This window comes from Manacus candei, unplaced genomic scaffold, assembly GCF_025592945.1.
Source record: "Manacus candei isolate 608988 ecotype Guabito, Panama unplaced genomic scaffold, ASM2559294v1 h1tg000034l, whole genome shotgun sequence".
Classification (NCBI taxonomy): domain Eukaryota; kingdom Metazoa; phylum Chordata; class Aves; order Passeriformes; family Pipridae; genus Manacus; species Manacus candei.
Genome location: NW_026138082.1, coordinates 5,526,762 through 5,550,561, shown reverse-complemented (window position 1 = coordinate 5,550,561; position 23,800 = coordinate 5,526,762). Strand labels below are relative to the sequence as shown.

The 23,800-nt window shown below is 37.9% G+C and overlaps 1 protein-coding gene across 8 annotated transcripts in view; it reads right to left on the bottom strand.

The window, feature by feature from the left end:
- Nucleotides 1–23,800, bottom strand: part of PTPRK (protein tyrosine phosphatase receptor type K) — a 395,313-nt gene that overhangs the window by 194,375 nt on the left and 177,138 nt on the right. For all 8 annotated transcript variants that reach the window (XM_051792097.1, XM_051792099.1, XM_051792101.1 and 5 more), the window contains exons 5-6: nt 22,446–22,561; nt 9,139–9,313 (exon numbers count right to left, since the gene is read on the bottom strand). In XM_051792097.1, the coding sequence (XP_051648057.1) occupies nt 9,139–9,313; nt 22,446–22,561 (291 nt within the window). The remainder of the gene's footprint in view (nt 1–9,138; nt 9,314–22,445; nt 22,562–23,800) is intronic.

The window sequence follows — 23,800 nt, the reverse complement described above, 5'->3', positions numbered from 1 at the left end:
GCAGAAAACCCCTGAGGAACACTACCTAAAGCCAGCACTAAGCCTGATGGCATAGAGCTAACTCCTCTGCAAACACGAGCTGTTAGGCCAAGTTCATCACAGGTCACTACTTCCCATTATAAGGTTCCCTACAGCTGTATTTACTTTACTGCCAAGAGATGGCAAGGTCTCCACAAGACCTGACAAGAACAAGTAGTAGTCCACTGCCTGGCAAGTGGGGAAAGGCCCTTTTCTGAAGATTTACGTTGCAAGCACATTCCTGCCTGAATATTTATGCAACGTGGTCGAACATGATCATCAGAAAACCAGTCGGGCCTGCTATAAGTTCATTCCTGGACACAAAATAGTGTCACACCTAATAAAGACACAAGAAAAACTATCTGTAGTTCTAGACATGATCAGATGCATAGAAACGTATCAACATATTTAGAAAAAGCAGTTCACAGAAAGAAACAAAAATATCCATGCAAACTGACATTGATCTGGCTAATTATCAGCATCCCCAGCCTTCCTCCTCTTTTTTTTCCTTTGTTGTGCTGGTTTCCACCTAGAGCCTGTGAAAAGAGTCCTCATCATGCTTCTTGTCACTGAGAAATGAGAACAGGAGAGAGGACTTCCCCAGTTTGTTATACCATTTGTTCTCATACAGGTAGCCTTGTAGAAAACACAATAGGAACTGCTAGCTGCTTAGACTCATGAATCAAAGGGCCAAACAGCATCAACATCCATCACAGATGTCAGGAAAAAGTATATATCAGGCAATGAAATCCATAAATAGACAACGTCCCTTGCACCAAATAAGTCTACTAGTTAATCATGAATCTGTTTTGGTTTCTGCATGCTTATGAATGAGAAACTAAGGCCCAACACTAATGTCCAGGTCAAGAGGGCCTTACATAAAAGATATCTGAACCACAGACTCTCGGGAAGGTAAAATTCTATGTCAACAAAGAATGCCTCTACATCTACTTTTCTCTGATACTCTACTCCAAACACTAGCTATTGGGGCAGGACATGGAGCTACAGGACTTTGGCTTTTGCTCTGATCCAGATCAATCACCTTAAAGTTCAGATAATTTACTAAGAATATGCATATCAGCACTGAAATTGCTATATTTTGTTTAATGAGAATATTAATTTAGTCTGTATCAAGCAGTACAAAACTCATGTCTTACGAAATAAAAGCAAAACATGTGCTTTACCTTAAACATTTTAGATCTTCCTGAAGAACACATTAGAACTACAGTAAAGCAACAGTTCACATTAGAAAGCCTTCAAGGGGATCATAAGGAGATAAAACCACTCTCCACTCAAACTAAGACAACACTGCACCGAAGCAATTGGCGAAGCAAGAGTCATCACACCAAAGAAGAGATTAATCTTCGTCCAAAATGCAAGGTTTTACTTCTAGTGATAGCACGAATACGATTTAAAAAAATCACATACACATGAAAACACTTTGAAATTAAAGAACCTTGTTCCTCCCTTGAAAAAAGTAAACAGTCAAACTGACTGCTACAAAGCATTGAAACATTTCATGTTTAACAAGTCCATTAATATCTGGATGATGGGGCATCACCCTCAGCAAGTTTGCTGATGACACTAACTGGGAGGAGTGGCTGATAACGCCAGAAGGTCATGCTGCCATCCAGAGGGATCTCAACCGTCTTAAGACATGGGCTGACAAGAGCCTCAAAATTCAGCAAGGATAAGTGCAAAGTCCTGTACTTGGGGAGGAACAAGCTCAGGCATCACTATATTTTGGGGGCCACACAGCTGGAAAAAGACCTGAGCGTCCTGGAGGACAGCATGCTGATCATGAGTAAGCAACGTAATCCGGTGGCAAAGAAAAGGCCAATGGCATCCTGGGCTGCATTAGACAAAGTTTTGCCAGCAGCTTGAAGGAGGTCATCCTTCTACCCAGCACCTGGAGTGCTACATCCAGTGCTGAGTTCCTCAGTATGAGGGAGAAATGGAAATTCCACTGGAGAGAGTCCAATGAAGGGACATCTAAAGATGATAAAGGTACTGGAGCATCCCTCATGTGAGAAAAAGCTGAGGGACCTGGGACTGGTCAGCCTGGAGATGAGAAGGCTCAGGGGATCTTACTAACGTGTAAAAACACCTGAAGGGAGGGTGGAGAGGATGGAGCCAGGCCCTTTTCAGTGGTGCCCAGTCACAGGATAGGAAGCAATGGGCACAAACTGAAATACAGGAGAGTCCCTCTGAACATCAGGAAACACTAATTTTACTGTGAAGGTGCCCAAGAAGTGGCACAGGTTGCCCAGGGAGGCTGCACAGTCTCCATCTTTGAGGATATTCAGAAGCCATCTGGACGTGATCCTGGGCAAATAGTCCTAGGTGGTTCCCCTTGAGCAGGGATGTTTGGTACCAGAGGACCTCCAGAAGCGCCTTTCAATCTCAGCCATTCTGTCATTGACATTTCAAATGTAAACCTGTGCAGTCAAGATTGCTCAACACTGAATAATGGAATTGATCTTATTCAAAATACCCTGCATTTCTGTTACCTTCTGTAAATCTCTTTGGCTTCTTAGAAAAAAATTGTTTTCTCCTGCTTCTCCAGTCAAAACAACTTTCCTACGCTTCCTAAAAAAAATGAGCAATGTACCCATTAATTACATAAACCAGAGAAAATGTTAACTGAGCAAAGGCGATGAGCAGAGTTACTTTCACTCTGAGTGAAGAAGAGCAAAAAGTGTTGCCTGAGCAGAAAGTGAAGTTGCTGTTCTTTCTGATATGTAGATGCATGAAGAAATTGAGACTCCTATTTGGCTTGATTTATTCATTATGAACATAAAGACTTTCTGAGGTATTTTCCTATATTCTTGTTTTATTCTGTTATGTTTATTGTTATGTAAGGAGGCAAGATTTGACTTCAGGGTGACAGCCCCTCTTTACCTGCCATAAGAAACAGAAGATTGAAAGTAGGAAGATTCCGTTGTTAAACCTGCTTAAAGAGGATAAGATCTTAATATAGTAGAGAAATTAAAACCAGAGAATGCTACAAAAAAAGATCAAGCTAATTGGATCCTGGACGTTCTGAAGGATGCTTATAGCTAAATATACACCCCAAATATAACGTGTTTTATCAGCAAGGTTTAGAAAAACTGCACAAAATATTTTCATTATTTTTCCAACTGCTGCAAAGTAATTAAGACATTGTCCTCTGCTCTTCCTACACAGATACAATCATAAGAAAATAAAGCTACAACTAATGAGAAAACTTAGAATATAAAATACTTTTGAAGGTGAGTTGAGGGTCCAAAAGAGTAACAGTATCAATATCTATACTCCAGGAAGGCACCTTATGAACCAAGCACAGTAGCCACATGTGTCTTCTGACTCACGTATAAAATGTTTCCATACCTCTATTGAAGTCTGGTGATGATTCAAAGGGAAACTTAGACAAAGTAATGATGTAAAGACCACAGATTTCAACAACTTGCACTGTGCAATCTCTCTCCACAGTTTCCCCTCTGCTCTGAAATTCAGTGAGTTCACAAAAACACACACCCTAAGACCCAGCTCAAGACTCTTCAAAGATACGGTCCAAAGTTTTATTATGTATTACCACTGTACCCTGGAGACTGAATTTCTGAACACATTACAAAGTATATAATAACCTGAATTACATAACATTTATGATAGTGGGTTATATGATCAGAGGTAAAATAATAATAATTAAAAAATAATAATAATTTTTAAAAATCAATTCATCAGAGAACTTAATAATGGAGGACAGAAATATGGGGCATTTTTCAGAAATGGTATAAAAGTATTTAAGTTTATTTGGAAGCAGGGCATATATTCAGCCTACCTGATCAGTTTATTTTTCACCTGCCTTCTAGGACTCTCCTTGGCATATTTTTAAGTCTGTTATTATATTGAACAAGTAAACCAAGTTACAAAATTGAGGACACACATCTGAAGCAAGTCTAGAGATTTCACTTTTTTTTCCAGACAAAACAAGTACTAGTGAAATTTGGAAAGTGAATGTTGGTCCACAGCTTTCTCAGATGGAAATACTTCAGAGTTTTCTTGTAAGAGAAAAAAATAATGCTCCAATGAGAAGTACTTGCCAGGGGCAAAGTCCATCTTCCCGGTGTCCCCAGCATCACGGGGAACCAGCCAAATTGCTGGCTTTCCTATACAAAATCCCTAAAGGGATTTCAGACGAAAAAGGTAGAAAAATCAATGCCAGGCTTGCATAACAAGAACTGCTGTTGATGACAAACTAGGTCCAGTAAGGCAAACAAAGAAGAACATATTCACAAACTCCACCAAAACTTGAACCTGATGATTGCTTGCCATATCAAATCAAATAGAAGAAACAATCATATTCATAAACTCCTACAAACAGGTCAGTTCACCAGAACCTATGATTACTGGAAGAACAGTCAGAAGACAGTAGAGGAAAACTGTCTTTCTTTTCTGTTGTTAAACTGGATTTACCAGGCACATGAAGACAATTCCATACTGGAACTATAAATCAAGGTGTAGACCTGCCCTGCTTAACACCATCACAGAAGACCTATTTGGGTTGGACAAAGAAATGTTAAAAAGAAAAAAATTCACCTAGCAAAAACATAAAAAAAAGCAATTTATGACTCAGATAAAACTTATAAACTTATCAGTAGAATCAGACATATGATAGAATTATTTACAGATTATTAACAAATATTGCATTTATTCATACATTTTGAGCTTTTTTCCCTTTATTTTTCTATCTTGTCTTTAACACTAACGAATATTTTTTTCCAACTCATCTATGTAAAATAAAATGCATCACATTTCCTGCTGATTTTGCAGCATTTAATATCATAATATCACGTCTCATACAATTAGTTTGCTAACAATGTGTAGCATTTAAAGGAAAACAAACTTGGGAAGTATACAAACACTGCACATAAAGTGTAATTCATATTTAAGAGAGTGGTTTGCCTTTTTTTTTTTTTTTGGGCAATCAGAGCAACAAATTGCTATTCCATGAAAAAAAAAAAGAGACTTATCACCCACATCCTTCAGCCAAAGAAAATGGTTAATTTGTTCATCATCCCTGCAGGACTGCCCAAGAGTAAGACATTCCAAATGGAGACAAACTGAATTTGGATTATTTTACAAAGTTTTGCTAACTAACCACATAAGAATGCAACATTAGTTGCATCTCCATCTGAGAGCCACTTTTAACATGTCACATCAACTAAGAAGTTGATCACAGCTGCTGCATTGGACACTACCTGGTTTCTTGATGCATAGGATAACTTTTCTGGCACATACTGCCAACTACGGAGAAATATTCCACTACATTTTTAAGAGATTTGAACAATGAAACTGTACAAGTGTTGATTACAGGGCAAAGTTCTCAACTGATTGAAGATCAGGATATTTGATACCGTAACTTGGAAAGTCTACACAATTTTGTACATCAAGTATACACGAGCGGGGCACAGATGATCTCTTTGGAAACATAATTTCTACAAGTCCACCTTAAGTGAGCAGAAAGACTGAGACCATGATACACTTGTTCTCAAAACCAAGTAAGAAATAAGCAAAAAGAAAGAAACTGTCAGTGTCTACCTATTCACTCTTACTTACCTATCACAGATACTGTTCCTCCCTCCCAGTCCCTCCTTCGAGTTCCAGTGCATTCAACCCTAAAGTCTTCAACAAACTCCCTTCCCAGAAATTGCCAATTTATCAGCCAACAAGGGAAAATATAAGTAGACAATTAATCAGATGGACCTATTCAGGAGGGTAAAGTCAAATAACAGTAATAACAGCACCAAATTTCCTGTAAAAGGAAGGGGAAAGGGAGAACTCCTTCTTCACGTCTCCCAGAATGACAGCAATGCCATAGAAACCATGTAAAAAAAAAATCAATACAATGCAGCCACTGAGCTTGGAGTTGAAGACCAGCTCTAAGCAAAGGTGAGACATTAAATCATTGATGGAACTACTTTTGGTAAAAATCTCATAATTGAATTACAAATCCTATCCTAGCTCAATTCTTCTTTAAAAAACTAATCAGAGTAATTGAGTTATGCCTTTCAGGGTCTTTAAATGTATACCATCCCTCCCAGGTAACTACATTTGTAATAGAGTTTAGAACTCCACTAGAAGCAATTCTTCTGTTAAAGCTCAAAATGAAATAGTGATGTTTCAACATAATGTACATTATAACTGGAAATTTTCATTACCAAGACTAACTTCTAGTCTGCTGATTAGGAAAGTATCAGATGCCTCTACCTCCATATTATGGTACCACATGTCTGTACAGATGTGGGATATGAAAGCATCTTGGCTACGCATCTAAACACCAAGGTTTTGATTTACTGGGCAAAAACTCCTGTTCCTCATCCCTTGCCCTCTAGTAACCAGTGTTGTCAATGAAGTTTGGCTTCCACAAACCAAAGACCTTATCGTTACTCAAAATTATCTGGAAGCAATACTAAAGCCATGACAAAGTAATTTGTGTTTCATGGTTTTTTTCCCCTCCTCTGGCTGTGAGAACACACAGATCAATACTCTTCAGCATGAGAATTCTGCAGCAAAATTTTCATTTGTTACAAACAGCAACAAAAGGCCCCCAAGCATGCTCTGTCACTTCCAGTTTAGAAGGAAATGCACTAATAAACTCTTCCCCCTGGGTCATCTTTGACAATGGGCAATACTATGCCAGCTCTTATTAAAGGCAATTCATATCAGTGGCCCAAAAATTTCCTTTAAAATTATCATCTTTTGTATCCATATAGCAGGATGTCAGCTTTAAAGTGCCACTGAGATATAGGACCTGTCATTATGGTTAATTTTCAGTACAGTTTTAACACCAGGGTAGCTGATCCCTAAGGGTATGGGTATGCTTTTTTGGCTAACAAGATTTATTTAGTGGTTATCCAGACAAACAAGAAAATGTATTACTGTATATTGCTTTTCAAATACAAGAGCAAGCAATAAATCCTAGTATAAGATGCATATCTTTGTTCTCTACCATGTTGTCAAACAGATGAAAATATTTTTGGAAGGTTAATATTTTAGTTTATATATATATTTATATATATATATTTAAAATTCTTGGACTTTCAATCCAAAAAGCACACAAAAAGTAAAATTACCTGTAAAATACAAACCTATATAGTTGTTATATAGAGATATAATATTTATGTTTTAAGCCATAAATATAGTATTATCTCTGGAATTACCTACGTTTTCCAGCATGACAATATGATGCATTTAAAATGAGGGTATTATGAAAATTTATATTCTTACCTCATTTTTTTTTTGAGAGAGAAATAGTGTTCTAAACACCATTGCTCTATTATTCCAGAAAAAACAGAAAACTTCATTTATTGGATAAATACATTGATTTGCCTTGTGTTTCTAAGAACAAAAGTCTGTTTTCATGCTGCAATGGGACTTATTTCATTTTATTAGTATGAAGACCATCCTGCACTTTACTAGAAAAATGGTATATCTAAGAGAATAAAAGAAGCTCTTATCATATTGTCTAAATCTTTGTATGGTCAGCAAAGCCTGTGTTTATTTATGTTATATAGAAGGCAAAAAACCTAGTTGACCTCAATCAACTGATCTCCAAAGGAAAAGATCTCTGCCAGCAAATGCCAGATACCAAATATGTTGGAGCATCTTCTACATTACTTTTATTTCTATAAGCTGAGGACAAACTTGCTTTCTCTGTTCCAGCTCCAGATGCAGTGTCTGACTCCAAGATGCTGAACTGACCAAACAGCCCATTGCTTGACCAACGAATCACAGAATCACAAAGTCACAGAATATGCTGAGTTGGAAGAGATCCAAAAGGACCAATGTCCAATCCTTAGCCCTGCACAGGACCATCCCCAAGATGCCACACATCATGTGCCTGAGAGTATCGTCCAAACAATTTCTGAACTCTGGCCAATTTGGTGCTGTGACAACTTCCCTGCAGAGCCTGTTCCAGTGCCCAGCCACCTCCTGGGTGAAGAACCTTTTTCAAACATCCAACCTAAACCTCCCCTGACACAACTTCTGGCCATTCCCTTGGGTACTGTCACTGGTCACCATAGAGAAGAGATCAGTGCCTGCCCCTCCTCTTCCCCTCATGATGAAGTTGTAGACTGTGTTGAGATCTCCCCTCAGTCTCCTCCAGGCTAAACAGACCAAGTGTCCTCAGCCACTCCTCAAATGAATCAAGCAGGAGCCCACTGTGTGTCTGACCCCTGCACTTACTGGGTCAAAACAGCTCCTCCACTAGCCAGCAGCACCACAGGCAGATTTTGTACACCACTTCTTTTTCCCACTTCAAAAACATTAAGCCTCATCACAACTAAGAATGAAATGGGCAATTTTGCAGGTGACACAATTAGGTAAGGAGAGGTTCAATAGTTTATCCCAGTTCATACAGCACACACATTTGGAAATTAAAACTGAACTCCTGTGCTCAACCATATCCTTTGCCAGTTGATATTACATGCTTCCAGAACACAAAATGCATAAATACAAAAATCACTAACCCAAATAGCACCATACACAGTGTATGGTTGCTTCTGAATGAATTATAACCAAAAAAACAGTATTACAAGTGGAAAAAGCAAGTTTTTTTTCTTTTTCTTCCTCCTACTTCTGTACTGGAAATCATCACAGAACATCTCCACAATGCTCCCAGTCTGCCAGTAGGTGAAACTTCACAACTCTTTCTATACACCTGTCTCCCAGGTAACAGAAAAATGAATTATTTGATCTGCACTACTGGTCTGCCCAAAGCAACAGATTTTAAACGGGAATGGCAACTAAGTATAGTGGAATCTCATACCTGTAAAATTATTTATTAAAAGTTAAGCAGTTTGCACCTTAAGCTCAAAAAATAGCATCCACAGAAAACCAGGCAGGAACATTACACTCAATGTTATGCAGGAACAGGGTTTTACACAGATGTATTCTGTAGAAAGCAATTGTAAGAAGCTTTGCAAACCACTCTCTCATTTTATGACAATTTCACAGGGCTACCCTTGTATGATCATTTCAGATCAAGGCATATGCAGGCTAATTAAAAAGTGTAAGTAGAAAGCACTGGTATTAGGAGCATTTAACTGGATAAAATGAAAGCAATTAAAACGTTACCTCGAACAATAAGTTGAGCAAAATTTGACACTCCAGAACCTCTCTCTGATTGAGTTACACAGCGATATAAATCCTGGTCAGTTTTTGTCACCTCTTGTAACTTAAAGGTAGCAGCAAATCTTCTATGATTGATATTTTTAGTCTGAGCAACTGGAATATCTTCCCCGTTTCTTCTCTGAAAATAAGAGTAACCAAGGCAGAGTTACAAGGATATAAAAGACATTTCATTATCATCATACAAAGAATACACACAAAAAAAACCCTCAAATGCATTCAGCCCATGCTGCATTTCCATGGTAGAAAAGCTCGATACTGAGGTCCCATCAAGAAACAAGCAGTACTCAAACACATTTCAGAATAAAGTTTGAGGGTGAAAAGCACCACCAGGATTTTGCACTGGCACAAAACATGACCACAACATACTCAACTGCCACTGCCTCATAGCTGGAATCATCCTGGGGAGCCCAGCAGTAGCAGTTGTACTTTTAAGAAAATTCATTCAACTTTAAGGAGATATATAACAGATACACTGGGTATATTGTAAGAAGTATTTAAACAAACCTGGCATTGAGGGATTTCACAGGTTTTCAACAGCTTTTCCACCAACCAACCAATGTTTCCTTTTTAATGCTACTTTTTATCTGTCCAAGTTCAATACCTTCTAAAATTTTACCTTTGTTATACTAAGCACCACCTATCCATCTAAAGCTAGTTGAAATAGAAGGTGGAGGGCAGGAAGCTAAAAGAGGAATAACACAGATATCATTTAAAGGAAGGAACTTAAAGAGTTCTTAAAAAATCATAGCTACCACAAATCACTGAAAAATTTAATCTGTGTGGAGCTGTGGGGCAGGGTGAAAGGTCAGTAAGGTAGAAATAGTCTGAGCTCTTGTGGGATCCTTTTTTCTTGTAATCATTCACATTAAATGTTCAATTTTGATTTCAATAGAAAAACAGACCCTCCACCAAAAGTCACCATTAAAAACAACCCCAGAAACACGCACCAAATGAACAAGTGATTTCACTGCTCTCTCCCAAGGATTAATTGCATGTTATTCCCTGACCAGGAGAGTTTCTCATCACCCAGCATTGCTCAGTCCCTAGAAAGCTGCCAGCATTTGCTTATAACCATCCATTCTGCTCGATACATAGCAAAATGTGACCTCTGTGGACATTTTTAGCTCTAATCAACCCCTGGAATGAGAAACTTCATTGAGGTCTTAAACTCCAAGCTTTCTAACACCAGAAGTGCTACTGCCGAGCCACAGAATTTAATAACCTGAACGCCTGGGGCAAAACAAAAAGAGGAGAAAAAGGAAATGAGTTAATGCTGTATGTGTATATCAGCCAGCCTCCTGTCACAGTAGTGACAAACTCTTCATTCTACAACTACCCTTTGTCATTTTAGCATCTTAGGTTAGTCTTTCTAAAGAGTTTTGTGATAATTAGCCAGGGTTTCAGCACCATTTCAAACTCACCAAAACAAGCATTCATTTTAACTATTAAAATGTTTAAACAGATGAATTTCATTTATACCAACCAGGCAGATTTCAGTCACTCTTATTCCACTACAAAGACCATGCCATCACCTTTAACAACATCAGGTTTATTGGTGTGACTTTCTCACTTCAAGAAGACACCATCTAGTTTTCCCTGAGGAACAGGGAGTGACTCCCCAGGGATAAGCTCTGTTTGCAGGGCTGGGACAGAAAGAACAATGAGATACCACGAATGAAAACAGATCTCCAAAAAAAAATGGCACATGAGACACTTCCAAAAGCTACTCTCATTGCTTCTCCCTAAAACTGCCATCCTCCCATAATCAACACAAGCCTGCTTATCACAGGGATGATTTTCAAACTTGACAAGTAACCTATGTAATGCAGTCATTCTTGCTCTGCTATGAAGGGAAAAATAAATATTAGAGAGTTTTCTAAAATAAAGGACTCTCTTTCAATAATCTCTAAATTGGAATGCCAAGCGCTTAGTCTGCAGCAGAGGAGCACATCCAAGCTTGCTATACAAAATAATTTACACTCTGAAGCTCAGAACTTGCTTACTTAAGCTCATCTGCATGCTTCATGTTGAGAAACAAAGTGAATTGTGCTCTTACTTAAAACGAAATATTAATGCACTTTCAGAGAAATTAATCAAAATAGATGTAACAAGCTTCACAGTTCTAGATCAACAACACCTAGGATTTTCTTTTCTATTTACATCAGTGATTTCCTACCACATTATCTTACAAGGTCTGAAGTAGTTGCTCTAATTTCTGTGTATTAGAATTTGTTTCTTGGTAATCCAACTGCACAACTACATTTTCAAAGTCTTTCTTCATGTACAGCTTATCCATTAAAATATTTTTCCATCACTAAAATGATGAAAAGTTCAAACAGAAAAGAGTTCTCATCTAAAACTGAATGTTAAAGAAAATACCCTCCATTCATTTCAGCATATATCCCTTACACTGGAAAGCCATTAGCCAGTCAGAGTTCAGATGCACTGTCACGATCTCTTAATTAAATTCTTCTTTTTAATGTCAGGGCATTACTACTGATTTTAAAGGAGAGGGAAGAAAGGCAGCAGTGCTCTCTGCTTATTAAGGGTTCCTGGTACATACTGTTTCAATTTATGTCCTGCTCACACTGAACAGAGTTTGAAAATGCTGCTCAATTAGGTTTTAAAAATTCAATTTAAAATTAATGTGGAGTTATACTAATGGGTAATGGCTGTACCCTGTGTGATCCTTGGTTCCTCCAGTCCCTTGCTGTCTGATTTGATAACCCTGAATTGCTCATTTAGGAGAGGTCACCACCAGGCAGTTCTCTTCGTTTTGTGAAAATAACTCTGAGCTTCACAAAGAACTACTCTCTATAAACACTTGATTAAAAGAAATACAAGCCTGTGAAAAAACCTCCTTAATTCTGGCATTTCAGACATTTAAAATCCCGATCCTACATAAATCTCTCTGACTTCAAGGTTGTGTTTAATTTGATAGGAGCACGATTTTATTAAAAATTTTTTCAGGCAATGAAATGAGATCATCTATATTTTAAGTAAAGTCAACAGCAAAGCCTATGCAGCTTAAAAGAAAAATCTTATGTAAATTAACAATTAGTCTTAAATATCTATCTTTCGTCTCACAAAAGAAATCAAGCATTTAATAAATATGAAATGAAAGTTTAGTGCATCTTTTTAGAACCTGAGTGGAACCAGAAGAATCTAAACCCCAACATCTTATTTAACCGATAGAATTTAAGTGCATTTTTAATGATCTTACAGAAATTTAAAACTTATCAGTATTTCTCTCTCAACTTTCCAGGTTGAAAAGTGGTGGGTTTTGCTTTTTTGTTTAAACAGCAATAACATACCTTTCTGCAGCAATTTTCCTGAACCCTTTTTTTCACACTGGTGATTTTTATTAGCCTGGACAGTTCAACCTTACACATCCCCATCCCTTTCTTACTGTAAACACCTTAAAATAAGTCCACTCCACTGCTAATAATTACAGTCAACTCTGGTTGCCTTCTCGAGCTCTCGGCTGGATGCCAGGATGCCTCCAGAGATCAGAAGATGTCAACACTTTGGCTGCAGTGACACATGCGTTACTCTGGTAGCAGTGCCCTATCAGTGGCCCCCATTCACTATCTCCTCATCTTCCCTCCCGTGCTCATGCAGAAAACCAACCTGAAATAAAAAAACCTTCCTGAAAACATACTCCTTCCCCATATATTATCATCACCAAACGGATTAGTTTGTGATCGGATTCACTGCTCAGACACTGGGAGTGGAGAAGAAGGCAAGTTACACGTGGTGAGCAGGTCACAAGTCCGTAGTTTGTCTAAATGACTTGATCCCCAAAGGTGCAATCATAATTGCACCCGCAGCAGGAGGGCTGTAAGGATGCCCCCAGCAGCCATGGGAATTAAATCTCTGCTGCCTCGAGGAAAGGGGAATTTGTAAATAACATGGTCCAAAACATTCTTGGGTTTACTCATTATGTAAGGGGAGAAATGTAATTTTTTGACAGGGAAAAAAAAAAGAGGGTTGACTGTGGATAGTTTGAATGCCAGTAATAATGTGCACTCTCTGCCAAAAGATGCTTTCAAAAAATAAAAAAAAGCTGTGAGGGGAAAAATCAGAAATAACTACTGTTTAAACTTTACTTACAGTGCTGTCATCACTTTTCAGCACGCACAGCATATGCTTTTACACCATTTAGGACACAATTTCCAAATGGAGAAAAATCTAAAAGAATTTCTGAAATAATTTCTTTATTATTAATATTTTTAGTTTAGTTTAGTTTCTTCTTTTACACAAATGTTTCAATATATTCTTGGTACTTGAGAACTTATTAACATATTAGAAACACGATAAAGCATGACATCTAGTTAGAGTAAGAAGCTATAAATAAAATTTTAATTTTTTTTCCCCACAAAAGGGCAAATTACTGAACAAGTGGGATTATTTTTCCAGTTTTATTTATAAATACACAATTTAAACCTAAGAAATCATTTTTTTTCAAGCGGATTATGAATTGGAACTACAGCCTAAATAATATGCCTAGATAGTCCTGTCTTCTTAGTTCGCAAGAAAGCAAAATAGCAATTTCTTTTGTTTGATTGATTTTTTAGAAGAAGTAAGCAGTCAAACATTTAAGTAGGAAATTAATAAAACTTGCTGATCTACATGCACAGCAAACCAGAATACGATTCTACTTTCCAATGAACTATGCATTCATTTATTAGAAGGAAAAGCCACACAGCTTTTCCGATGCAAACATACACTGAAGATCATGAATAAATGTGGCAAGCCAAGTTTTATCCTGCCTGCTGCACTGCAGTACAGAAACATCCGTGATTACTTTAAATGCCTTGGTTACATGCAGTGCTGTTACTCAAACTTGTCCACTTTGGAGCAGCTCAAATTTCTGTTGCGTTGCACTGATCCTTCTACTGAAGAAATCAAGGGCTCGCATGAAATAATCTAATTGACAGCCATCTGGCCCTTTAGAGGTGGCAATTCTAATTTATTTATTATAATAAAAGCTACCTGAGGCAAACTAGCAAAATTCATACTACTGTGTCCCTGGTAATTCCACTACACAGAAAAAAACAACACTCGCTTTCTCTGAATATTTTAAAGCCCCTTATTTTGAATCTAATCTAACATGTGTCGAACATACAAAAAAAAAGTATATTTTAACAAAAATAATAAAGAAGCTTTTCAGAAAGCTATAATTCTTTAATGCAGTGTTGTTGATTTAAAAAAAAAAATAAAATCAGCCAATCAACCAAATGCATAGGTCACAGAAATACAAATTCCAGACAGTGATTAAAGATCTATATCACCTTCAGCAGTGCACATTGAACTACAGTATTCAACCCGCAGCAAAAAAAATCTGATTAGAAGACAATGAAGGAAAAAAGTTGCAAAAATCCCCACTACTGAAGACCAACGCCCCACTAGAGAGCTCCTCAAACACTTCTCAGCAGATAATTTTACCTTTTTCTAAAAGCAGCTAAGAATACCAGCTGCTCTTACTTTTCTGTAATACATTAAGTCCTGCAGCTATTTGAGGAAACTAGGGGCTGGGGTATTAGGCTACCTTCCACATATCACACCACTGAGGAGAAGACAACCTGAATGCAGGTAATAACAGACAAGAGTCACAGGACAGAACGGCCAAGGAAGTTGTAACAGTATATGTTTTTATAAACATCACCTTAATTTCAGGTGTCATTTACATGTGGATTTAAGTCTCTGGCTGACTGTACTACCAGAACTACACAGAGGGACCAAATTTCCACTGTAGCTGGTCTACCTGTAAAGTACAAAACGGCGGGAGGAGAAGGCAGCACCTGGAACACCAGGTGGTCACTGAGAAGCTGCGCCCAGCAGCACTGGGGCCACAGGTAGTGGTGCAGCCCCCAGCAACTCATGCTCCAGCAGCCACTGGACCCAGGGAACACCTATGGGGATGACAGCCCCAAAGGCTGCCGTGTAAACTAAAGGACTGGTAGCTATGCAGACCAGAGGACTTAGTTAACTGGGGCAGAATTAAATTAAGACCAGGAGGATTACAGTATTTCATGTTGCTGAAACCTAAGATGACCGGGCACCTAGGGGAAACTGCCATATTTATCCATGAAGCTGATAAATTGAGGCAGGAGAGAGGGAGAATGGTTCATTTGGGGTTAAATGACATAGATAGCATCAAAGGTGAATACAGAGTAAAAAGAAAAAACAAGGAAAAAAACCCCCTATGTGAAACAAACACGTTATGAATACTGTATTTTTCATTGATGAATATTCTTTATAACCATGTCTGAATCAGTAGTGTGTGATACAGAGTCAAGTCATTTATGAGAAGCCTGATAGAGTACTTCAAGGCAGTTTTTCATACATCTTTGAAAAAAATGTTTGGAAAACCAGGACTTCTATCACAGAACATAAATTTGATGAGGTGAAAGTGCAGGTAAAATAGACAACTCACTGCAGAAGTATACCTAATGCCTCCCTATTCTGTCGTTTGCTTTCAAAAACACCTTTTCTATAAATAATAATAACCAATATGAGACAAATGAGGGAAGTGAAGTTTCTGTGCAAGCCTTGAGCACAATCAAGATAAAGGTAAGATGATGTATACTTGAGCGGGATTTTACCGGTTGAAGAAAGAAGGTTTGGCATAAACACTCCTGTTTGCTGTGCAAATTAGAGCAAAACCAGAGCCATAGGCCTTCTCTGCCCCCACAGTCTCCATACATCATAGCTTCGACTCCTCCTTAGGGCAAGCAGGCCTGACTGACTTATTTCAGTTCAAAACCAAAAAGCATCAAACTTGACAGTTGACCAAAACCAAAAAGGAGATCGAAACTCACTATCACAGTTCTACAGCTGAAACCCTGGCGATGCCAACAAGGCACTTTCTCTGAACTTTCTCTAGACCCCACAAAAGAAAGAAAGCAAAATAACAAAGCTTCTCTAACACTCAGAGTGCACTCAGCTCCTCTTAACTTTCACGAGTCATAAAATATGTGCAAACCAACAAAAAAAAAATCTTCAAATGTAATGAAAATGGTGAATAGGCAGGTACACTGTAACAGCAAATGCTTTATCACTGAACTAAAGAAAGCATATCTTAACCAGTTAATTAAATGTATCAAGATGCAGTGGGACCTCAAAAGGCAAAGGTGCATTAGAAAACTCATAGGAAAAAAAACACACAAAACAACATAAAACGTAGTTAAATTGGACATGACTCTCCTATTATGGATACTTTTTTTTGAGACCACGAGTGAGTCTCCCAACATTCACTGCAGCTAAATGGTTTACCCCAAAGGCCCATGGCCCATGCTCAAACCCTTCTGCTGAATACTGATCCATGCTTTCACCTTCTGGATACAGCAGGAAAAAATGAATTGTGTGGCATAACTTCTTTCCTTTGAGAGGAAATACTGTCCTTCCAAAAAGCAAAACAAATCAATTAATTTTGTGTCCCTCAATCCCTTGCCAGAGGCACAAGTTCTCATGTAAACTCTCCAGAATAAATTCCTGGAATACTTTACTGGTCCTTATACACCCTCCAGTCTAAAGTCCTAGAATACTATATTGGTCCTGCACAACGCATCATCACAGGATACCATCTGCCTGTGCCCAGTTCAAGGATTTGTTAAAGAGCACACATACACAGTACCTAGCAAGAGAAACGAATGCTAAATATCACATCATGTTCTGTGGCAACCAGCACCAAAACCAGAGATGCTGGTAAACAGGGCATTAAGGGTTATGGCAGCTTCCTCAACAAAGGGAGTTTGAGCCCGAACAGACGCTCGTTCATCCTCCAGTAACAGTTGGTACCACTGGGAGGTCAGCTCGACTCCATTGTTTTTACAGCAATTTGCATTTTATTTTCCATAATGCTGTTTAATTTCACTTTTTCAATTATTACTCTCAGGCAATTGCTTTAATTATCTGTTATTCCACAAGGAAAGATACTTTCCTCTGGCAGAGAGAAGGGTTGCATCAGACCATATTAACGCTGATGAGTCTCTCCACAGGCGAGCGCGGGGCTGCCTTGCCAGCCTTGGCAGCCCAAGTGGAGGGCGGTTAGCCAGCACCCACAGCTATTGCTGACAGATTGGCCCGCTCGCCACCGCTCTGACGGCAATCTGCACAGGATTACAAGGCGTGTATTAAATCTTTAAATGCATGCAGCCGAAACCCCTTTGAATTTCAGATTCGCCAAAGCAAATGGTATCACCGCAGACCGTGGCAAAACACATCTGACTGCAAAGCCAGAACAAGCCGCTTTCGCTAATCCAATGCTATGTTAATGCAAAGCTCAGCAATGATGGATGGACTCATTAGTGCTGCAGTTATCGCCATCTGAACCTGGTGCCAAGACATATGGTTTAACAGATGTTCTAGCAAAAAGCTCTATACTCTGCACTGTTTGAGTGTCCAGTTAAATCGGACATTGATAAGACACTGAAAATCGTATTGGAGTTCTGGGAACCACAATTGCTCCCAGCTCAGGAAGCCGTTAAACACAGCCCGATTATGCAAAAAATCCTGTTGCTCTGATATCCCAATTAGATCAGCAGAACAAATGCTGGACAACACATACACTGCTCTCCACGGTCTTGGTGTACCTAAATGTTATTTAACCTATCCAGTCAATTCTATTTCTCTACTATTGCAGTAAAGAAATGAAGCTCAAATCCATGGAAGCTTTCTCCAAACAGAAATCTCCAAATCAAACAGGCAAACAGAGCCCCAACCCCACTCTTGTATTTTCATATTTAGAATGCTCTGTGAGCATTATTCTTTCAAACATTTAATACATAACACGTATCCATTCTGAGCACAGAAGGAACTTGTTTGCAAGCCTATTTACTGATGTAACTCCACTGGAGTGTATGGCATTTCACAGGGAAATTAATAGAATTAAAAGGGGGTCCTTTCTATACTAATTCAGCAAATTAATGTGCATGAAGCAGTAAGGTGCATCAAATGTTAAAAAAAGAAAGAATCCTTATTCTTTAAATGTTTTTTCAAAGAAAGACAATTCATAGGCTTTGGAAAAAAAGAAAATCAGCAGTAAGTGGGCCAGAACTGATTAATTATGAAGTCTATGCACACTATATTCATTTCTTTAAGATTACACACACACTTATGTTCATCTCCTACAGGAAAGCATTTTTCAGCAAGAACTTCTGTTATCTCCTGAAGCTTGTAAGTCAGAAAATACCAATGCATAACAGGTGGAAAAACTAGGTTACCACCCTGGATTTGGGGACTTCTATCACACAACCCAACTGCTTCAGTGTGTGTAGTGGCACCAACGGCTGTTGGTGTGTGATATTTTGCAGAGGAAAATTTAAGAGGAGGGAGAAAATACTGAGGAACTCCCTCTCCCTCCCCCACTACATTCTGAAGGGTATGGCAGGCAAAAAAGATACTACACATCAAGACTGAACGTATTTCAGAAACAACATCAATGTTGTTTCACATTTAAACAAAAACTAAAGACTTTGAAACTTTCAAAATTTGCTAATAATTGCAGGTCATAAAGAGAATCCTTCAGCTCTCAATTATAAAAGATTTGACAGTAGATTAGGTTGAAAAAGTGAAGAACAAAAGAACTTCAGCTGCATTTCTGTCCTGCTCCCATACCTACTATTCACAGTCACAAAAGGTGTGTTTCAGACCATCTTGTTCAACCAGTTAAATCTCTTGATCTGCTCAAATATTTGTTCCATATTAATGCAGCTGCAACTTCTAAAAACTTCCATTATCTTTACTGCTTATCTTTCAATGACAGAACTATGTCTGTCCCAGATCTTGGTCCACTGGGGCTGCAAAATACAGGGGTTGGAGGGAAGGGGTATCAAAGGGGACAAGAGACCAGATACAATCTAAAAACAAACAAACAAGAGCAGAATCTGCAGCCATGAAAGTCAGAAGTTCAATTCAATGTTAATCCCTATTTGTCTGAAATGTTTACAGACATACATTTATAGAAAATGGAGTTGATGAAAATACTGTCATTACAGCGGTAAACACAAGAAACTGTGTACTGAAATGTGCCTATTTTTATTAATTTTTATTTTAAGGTATATAAAGCTATGTGCACTTAATTATATATACACTCGGAAAAACATAAGCATGGAAATGTGAATGCACATAGCTCACCTAGTATACGATCAGGGCTCTTCCCCAGTAACTATAACAATATTGAACTTTACATAAGACACTACAGGGAGACTGCCAAGATCCCCACTTTTATTTCAGGTTGTTAAAATTTTTCCCTCTTCCCTGCTTCTAACCAAACATCCTAATCTTTTTCTACCTGCTGGTATTATTTATATAGGTAATTTAGACATGAATCAAGCTGGGGAAAAAGACACAAAAAAAATCCAAAAAAACAAGCAAACAAAAAAAGAAATCCAACCAAACAAAAAAACCACACCAAAACAGAGTCCTCCCCACCCCCAACAATAACAAAAACCCAATTTCAGTCAAAGTCTTTTTCAGTCAGATCATTTTCCTGAACTGACTGACTGGCAAACTGCAAAAGGTCCAGAGTCAGTGTAGAGAGGGATCAAGAAGGTGAAGCCAAGGCTGTGACAGTTCAGACTGAGCCCAGCTGAAGCAGCTGTGGGATTGCAGGACTTTGAACACAGAGCAGGGTGGCTGCTATTTTTTTTCATGTGCTGCTCAATTTACTTTAATTCTTTTCAAAATAGGGGGCTGGGAGAGACAGAGAGTAGTGGTATAGAATCTTTAACGAAATCTCTGCTTGCACATCTTTACTGTTTCAGTGTAAGCAAATGAGATCTTAGATCCCTGCAGATACAAAAAGCCTAGTGTCCCAGATCGGACTTTGGAACTTTCCCTGCCAAAGAATGTCTTTTAATAGCAAATTCTTTACTGGTTTGCTTTTGGTTTTTGTTTTTTTTTTTCTCCTCACGGAAATAGTTTTTCTCTTTCAATAACATAACCTAAAGCTATTTTCTCTAACACAATGTGCTTGGAGAGTGTCTTTTCCCCCACCATCGTCCATTTATTTTTCATTTTTGTACATTTTTTTTCAATGGCCTTTCTCGTTATGAAAAAAATACATTCCTGGAATGTTTCAGCTCAACGCTCTCAAAAACAATTACTTAGGCATTTGAGTTGATCTGCTAGTTTTTCCTTTCAGGGTATTCGGGTTTTATGAATTTCCGGTTTGGTCAAAGGTTAACCCGAACCTTTTCCAAGTTACGCTCCAGTGCCACATGAGGCCCCATATATGTCCACCTGAAGTTTTAAGAAAAAGGAGGAAATTCACTATTAGCTGTGCACAACAGCAGTGACTTTGAGTGTAATCTAAGGAAGGCAATCCAGAAAGGGAAGGTTGTTGATTCACACTTATATTGGATTGAGCGGTGGAATGATAAGTGATGAAGAAAAAAAATAGTCACCTTTAAACTGGTGAAAATTTGGCACTGTTTATGGAAAAACAAGAAGTGGAACAGAAGCTCAAGCAGCAAGTATCTTCAAGAGTATCAGGGTACTTCACAAGCACAAGCAAGCAGAGTTATAACCTCTAAAGGACCTTATTTTTTGCACTGTGAGACATTACCACATCTGTGGTCCACAAACACACATACAAGAAAAAACAAACGATCCATGAAGCATATGGAGGGACAAAACATATGTTTTCTGAGTTGACCTGGCTGCTAACTGGGCTTCTCAGGGGATTGAAAGTTAGAAAGGATAATCTGTCAGAGTTATGACTCCAAGGAGTGAGCGATAGGTGAGATTTCCAGCTGGCTGTCTCTATCGGGTCTTTCTGATCAACGATCAACTGAAAATGGTCCTTCGCAGGTTTGCTGGAATGCTCCTATGGCTATTGTTCTGCCTTGGATACAGCAAAATCCAGCTTAGTTTCATTTTGTGTGCTCAGTGTGCTTTTTTGGCAAGTCTCAGAAATCAACTCCTTTTTCTCAATGAATGCATTCTATGTTTACCCAGTTCAAACAAATTATTGCTCCAAGACATGGAGTACAAATCATTCCTACTGCTATGATACCTTTTCACTAAATCCAATGCAGTTACTGCTATACTTGTGTTACTTCTTTAATTTTGCAGTATATTTGTCTAATAATACATTTTGCATATCAGATTTTTAATAATCTAATAAAAATATTTTTTAAATTTTTAACTTATCGCATGCCTATATGCAACAGTTAGTCAAGGTTTGTCAGCTCCACTATTAATTAAAAAATAAGCAGATTGAAGTAGTTGGTTATAGTTCACTTCAAACTACAACACTTGACAAAAAATAAATGTTTTAAAGTTCTGACTGTAGTTAATTTAAAAGTACATTTTCCCAAAAAGTACTTCAGAACTTTACAGTTTTGAAAATATACAGAAATACACATTTTAAAAAAAAAAAGTTTTAGAGAATATATTTAGAAACCTTTCTAAAGGAATGTTGGTGCTTAAGGTTTACATATAAAGAATGCACACAAAGGTACACATACAACTAAAGTGATTTTTTTAAATCTTTATTAAGTGTTAAAATATAATTTTTTAAAGAGCAATTGGAAACTTTGTTATCTTCCTACTTAACCAGTGGTCTGAACTGTAAGTAACCCCATCCCCAGGCTACAAAGGAAAGTGGCTATTTTGTAGGGACGATCATGTTAATTTCTTCTTTTTCTTTTTTTATACTAAGAAGGATTTTTTTCTGGTTTTAGTCATCTCTTAAATTCTGAGATACATACTACTCAGAATCACACATAGGTAAAAGTTCAGGTTCCTCCTACTATGGAGACAGAGAAAAAGGACATGTAGCAGTCCTTTTATGCTGTTCCATTAAATATGTTGCTGAGCAAAATGGATATGCACACGGAAGTACAGCCATGTCCCTCCAGCCAGGTAATTTACGTGATAAAATAACCCTCAAAATTCATGACAGCTGTGTTACATCTGTGTCATACTAGATCCCAAATGCCAATTATCTGCATTGAATGATAATAAATTTTGACACAGAGAGTTGATTTACAAGGAGAGAAGGCCCACAATACCTTTAAGGGCCAACCCTACCCCAGCATCCACACCAGTTGTTCTAATTTTTAATGCAAGCTTTTTAGAATTAAAAAATTGATTAAAGTTTCTCCATTTAACAGAGATAAAATTGCATTTAAATTACATCCTTTACATGTAGAAGAAAAAAAGGCTTAGGAACTTAAACATTTCATCTCCAGAAAGTAGCTTGTCCTCTAGCCAAATAGACTTGCATGAGTTAGCCTTACCTGGAGCCATAACTTGTTATTCACTGCATCTCTCCCTGTAGCAATGCATTGAAATGTAGCATTCTGCCCTGCATTGACCTCTACATCCCCCAACCTCAAAAAATGTGGAGATTTATCTGCAGAGGGAGAAAATGAAAATTACAAATAAGACTTATTACAAAAAATAAAGGTGCCAGCAACATTATTATCTCCCTTAACATCCATATTTTCACAAACTTTGGCTAAAAAAGAGAAACAGAAGAGAGAAAATTATTTCTTTCATCTCTCATTTGTTCGAGGAGTGCTTTCAGTCCTTTCCCTTCTCCCCTGGTGATTCTACTAACTTCATGTTATACATGGGTTATAATAAAGTCTTTTTAAAATCAAAGCCAAAAGAAGGAGAACAAATGCCAAAATGTCAGCAGCACTTTACAAAAATTATCCCAAAGACTGTATGAAATCCATCATACTGAGAAAAACCCAATTAGCAGCATACTGCTCAAGCAAATAGAGAGATACTATTCACTTATTTGCAATGCAACTCGGAGCTCTTGTTTTAGAAAATGAAATCATTCATGCCATTGAATGTAGTATTTCAGAAGCTGACAAATCTATTTCCCACACTGACAAAGCCTCTAGGAAACCTCAGTGGCAAAATCACCTGAAGGATTTATTAAACTGAAGAAAGCCGACAGACACATTTGAGAAATGGGTACACTGCATAGCTTGCCCATCCCTCTCTCAAGACCTACTAAAGAAAACAGCAGCTGAACTGTTATTTCTTTGTGCTTACTAAAAAAAAAAATTAAAAAAAAATCCCAAAATACACAAGAAAATAAACCATTAAATTGGAACGAAGAGGGTTTAAACAGCAGTAACAAAAAAGAGCTTATCTGAATACTGTAACATGCTGATAATCCGCTGGTATGACTGTACGTTTTGTTTTGGCACTTAAAAAAACACATAGGAGTGGGGGGAAGAGGCAGAAAGAAAGGCAGATACTGAATCCAAGCAGAGCTTTGCTGAGTACAGACATCAGATAGCTGGGTTGGCTGAAATATAAAAAGGTAACTCACTCAAATACCCTGTAAGCTTGGTAGCCCCTGGGAGCTATGATTTTAAAAGGTTTGGGGTAGAAGAAAACAAGATATGAGGTTGCCATTGCAACTTTATTATCTGACATTGTTTTGCAAAGCTGGGGCACGGTATTGTGATATCTTGATCATTTCAGAAAGCAATTAAATTATCAGCCATGTGGTGCATTACAATGAAATCACATTTTAGAACAGGTATGTCTAGGGGAAGATCAAAAGAGCTGAACAGAACCAAATTGCCAAAAAGAATTGATAACAAGTGTCAGAAATGCACAGTAACAA